Genomic DNA, 4,103 nt, shown 5'->3' with positions numbered 1-4,103 from the left:
TTTCTCTTTGATTAAGCATCTTTTCTCAAGAGAAAATTTAAATCTTGTATTTCCTAACTTGTTCAGTTTCCAGGCTTCTATTCTACTCAGACGATGAGGCTAGGCATTTGTCTACATCAGGGGTTTTCAAACTGTGGTCCGCAAGGACAAGACAGGGGGTCCGTAAACAGCAAATACTTTTTATGGGCAATTTGATTTTATATATGCTTTTTATCGAAATCTTTTAATTGACAATAAACCTATTTGTTAAATACTGTTAAATAAATAAATGCAAAAATATATGTTTTTTTAAGCAAATATTTATGTATAAATTTCATAAGCGTTTATAAGGGGGTCCCTAAGGTAAAGCCTGAAATATAAAGGGGTCCGTAAGTCAAAAAGTTTGAAAACCCCTGGTCTACATTATGCATATCAGTACAGGATAACTAAACGATAGGCCTCTAGTATCACTTTCATATGCATATAGGATGAAGTAACCCACCTACAATGATTCTGTTTGGTTGGCCATGTGGAAATTTTAAAGTTTAGTGAAAATTTTGAAATTTGGTCCATTCATGTAATTTTCTATGTTGAAGATCAGGGATACTCTTTTACTCTTTTACTTGTTTCAGTCATTTGACTATGGCCCTGCTGGAGCACCGCCTTTAGTCGAGCAAATCGACCCCAGGACTTATTCTTTGGAAACCTAGTACTTATTCTATCAGTTTCTTTTTGCCGGACCGCCAAATTACGGGAAAGTAAACACACATCCATCGGGTGTCAAGCGATGTTGGTGGGGAACAAACACAGACACACAAACATATACACATGCATACATATATATATACATATACATATATACGACGGGCTTCTTTCAGTTTTCCGTCTACCAAATTCACTCACAAGGCTTTGGTTGACCCGAGACTATAGTAGAAAACACTTGCCCAAGGTGCCACGCAGTGGGAATGAACCCAGAACCATGTGGTTGGTAAGCAAGCTACTTACCACACAGCCACTCCTGCGCCTACATATTTCACTTTTTCCAGAAAAATTAAAAAAAAAAGTTACAGTAGTTTAAATTTGATTGTTTTTACCCAGTCAGAAAACGGGATTTGGAAGCTCTCATTTTGTGCATGACTGCACGTGTTGTCAACTGTAAACAAATGAAATATCGACAGAATTCTGCTTTATGCATGCCATATAACTCCACATCAATTTTTTAGTTTGGGGAATTTTCAGAAAATTTTTGTGAATTTGTATTCTGCGCATGGGAATTCATATGATTATGCAAAGACCAAACAAATAGAGTTTTGGTGCATGATTTAAGGCCTATTTAGCTATTATTTTTAGCACATTTCATGACCCCCTCATACCTCATATGGTTTTAGCATTTAATAAGCTAAAAATGACCACATGGGTACAGCCTGGTAACATCTTGGATTGTTACTATAGAAACTGGCACTTATATGTCTGTTGTTTACAATTGGCTAAAATTACCTAAAATTTGAAAAATTTAAAAGTTATTAACTCTTTATTTACTGATTTATAGCAAACATGAATTTCATGACAATGATTACCATACAAATGTCAATGGTTACCATACATTATTATACCAAATATGAAACAAATTGGAGCAAAAATTGAAGAAATTGGAAAGTGACTGCCAAACAGAAAAGATCCCAAAAATGTTAAATGCCAAAATATATTTCCCAAAAATTAAAAAAAAAGTGGATAAAAGGTAAAAATTTAAGAGAGAAAAACAAAAACACAAAAGTAAGTGATGGCTTTTATCACTTCCACCATGAAAGTGAATCTGTCATAAAAGATATCTTTTTCAGTGTAGTACCAATGTTTGGTAATATATATTCTTTGTTCATCTGGATTATGGGACACTAGTAGTGCTTTCATAGTATGAAGGGCTGCAAAAGAAAAGGATAAAGAAGATTTTGATACTATCATTATTATTATTATTATTATTATTATTATTATTATTATTATCAGTAGTAGTAGTAGTAGTAGTAGTAGTAGTAGTAGTAGTAGTAGTAGCAGCAGCAGCAGTAGTATATGTTTGTATGTGTGTGTTTATGAAAATGGTAGGGTGTGATTTAAGGATTTTCACTGCTCTCTGGCAGACCAAGCAAGAATGAGTAGAATTTGAGACAAAAGTTTGATACAAATGTTTAGTAATTCACATATTCAAGAGCATCTTGAACCACCAGCACTTTCTTTGGAACCAAATCAGGGAGGAAAAGCAATTCGAATAAAGAAGGGATGGTGATTTGAATCAGAAAGGAAATGCAATTTTAATCCTGAAGAGATTGTTTGTATCAAGGGGGAAGATCAATACTAAATACCTTTGTTCCCAAAATAACTAAGAACGAATCAAGAAATTCTTGGGGCAAAAATGCATTTCAGCAGAAAATACAAATAAAAGCTGTTAGATTATATAAAACTATTAGGAAATAATACATACCAATCAAATGATTTGGAACCGCATGGTGGACATACATTTTGTGGCTGGTCACATGTTCCCGTAAGGGAATTGAATCGTGTTCCATTCAGTTGATTAGTACACTGGGTCAACCCAAGGAACTTCTGTTGACTGCATTCATAGAAGGCAAAGCATTCTGCTTCTGGTGATTTGTAGCGTCCATCAGTTTTGTTTACACAAATATCTTGCATTTCTGCTTTCTCACATTGTTTTGATGAAATGTTGAAGGTCTGACCCTCTGGACATGTTCCAAAATAAATAAACAATCCTTCATGGCATTCATAATACTGGGAGCTTGAAGAATTATAAAGATAAAAGCCAGTCAAACGATTTTGACAAGGATTGTCTTGAATACCGCATGGTTTGATTTGTGATCCGATTCCCTCTACACACCTACGCAGATAAGGGTTGAAAGCATCCTTCATAGAACAAGTACGAAATTCCTGGAAGGCAGATTGGTTGCACACAAAATAATATGTACAACTGCCACCTAAGTCAGCATATAAACCATCCTGTCTCCCCACACAGCTTGGTGGATTACCTGATCCACATGGGGGAGAAACTTGATCTGGTGATTGGCATGTCTTTGAAACAGGATTGAAGGTCATTCCACTACTGCATGGAGTGTAACCTTGAAATTTAGTGTTGTTACACTGGAAGTAGTGATCACAGCGGCCTATTTCATCAGGGTAGTATCCATCAGCACGAAATGTACAGTCGGGTCTCACTCCTCCTTCTTCTTTCCGAAGATCGAGGTACTCAACACACTTATCTTCACTAGGTGAAAATAAAGGTGGTCTTGAGCATGAATGGTAAGCAATGAGTCTTTCGAAATAGCAGGTAATATATGCTCCGGAAGGAAACATTCTTTCTCGTGTGTAATTTCCATCAGGCAGGCCCAGACATGTAGTGTCTCTTATGCAAGGTCTGCAGTGAGAACGCTTACAAGTGAAACCAGAGTAATCACCTTAACGTGGAAAGAAACGAAACAGTAAAGAACAAAATACTTCAGTTAAATTTCAAGAGAGAATCTATTAAATTACAAAATAATAGTAATTTTACTAAATTTTTTCACAAGTCCAGTAATTTCAAAGGGATAGGGATAGTCGATTACATCAACCCCAGTACATGACTGGTACATTATCTAATCAACTCACAAAAAAATGAAAGGCAAAGTTGACCTCAGTGGGATTTGAACTCAGCATGAAAAGAGCTTTAAAAATGCTACTACGTTATTTTGTCCAATGCACTCGTATTTCTACCAACTCAATGCCTTAAGTTGCTTAATAATAATAGTAATAATAATAATAATAATAATAATAATAATAATAATATCTCTGGCTGCCCAGTCCTGGCTAAGAAGGAATATATTCACAGACACGACAGAGCTGGGACCTATATACACTGGAAGCTATGCCAACATTATGGAATAACAACCAAAAAAAGATGGTATAAACACACGCCAGAAAAGGTCACAGAAAACGAGAAAGCAACCATACTCTTGGATATGCCAATACACACAGATAGAGAAATTAAGGCAAATAGACCAGATATAGTTGTCAAAGATCATGAAGAAAAAAAAATGCTTTCTAATTGATGTATCAATACCAGCAGATGACAACGTTTCTCTAAA

The 4,103-nt window shown here is 35.4% G+C and overlaps 1 protein-coding gene across 1 annotated transcript in view; it reads right to left on the bottom strand.

Annotated features, from left to right (window-relative positions):
• Nucleotides 1-1,491: 1,491 nt before the first annotated feature.
• LOC106870437 (uncharacterized) overlaps nucleotides 1,492-4,103 on the bottom strand; it is a 6,784-nt gene continuing 4,172 nt past the window's right edge. Inside the window, exons 3-4 of the mRNA XM_014916516.2 lie at nucleotides 2,453-3,437; nucleotides 1,492-1,898 (exon numbers count right to left, since the gene is read on the bottom strand). Of these exons, the coding sequence (XP_014772002.1) occupies nucleotides 1,862-1,898; nucleotides 2,453-3,437 (1,022 nt within the window). The 3' untranslated portion in view covers nucleotides 1,492-1,861. The remainder of the gene's footprint in view (nucleotides 1,899-2,452; nucleotides 3,438-4,103) is intronic.

This window comes from Octopus bimaculoides, chromosome 12 (genome assembly GCF_001194135.2).
Source record: "Octopus bimaculoides isolate UCB-OBI-ISO-001 chromosome 12, ASM119413v2, whole genome shotgun sequence".
Classification (NCBI taxonomy): Eukaryota; Metazoa; Mollusca; class Cephalopoda; order Octopoda; family Octopodidae; genus Octopus; species Octopus bimaculoides.
The sequence above is the reverse complement of the archived record's forward strand: the minus strand, read 5'-3'. Positions and strand labels throughout refer to the sequence as shown.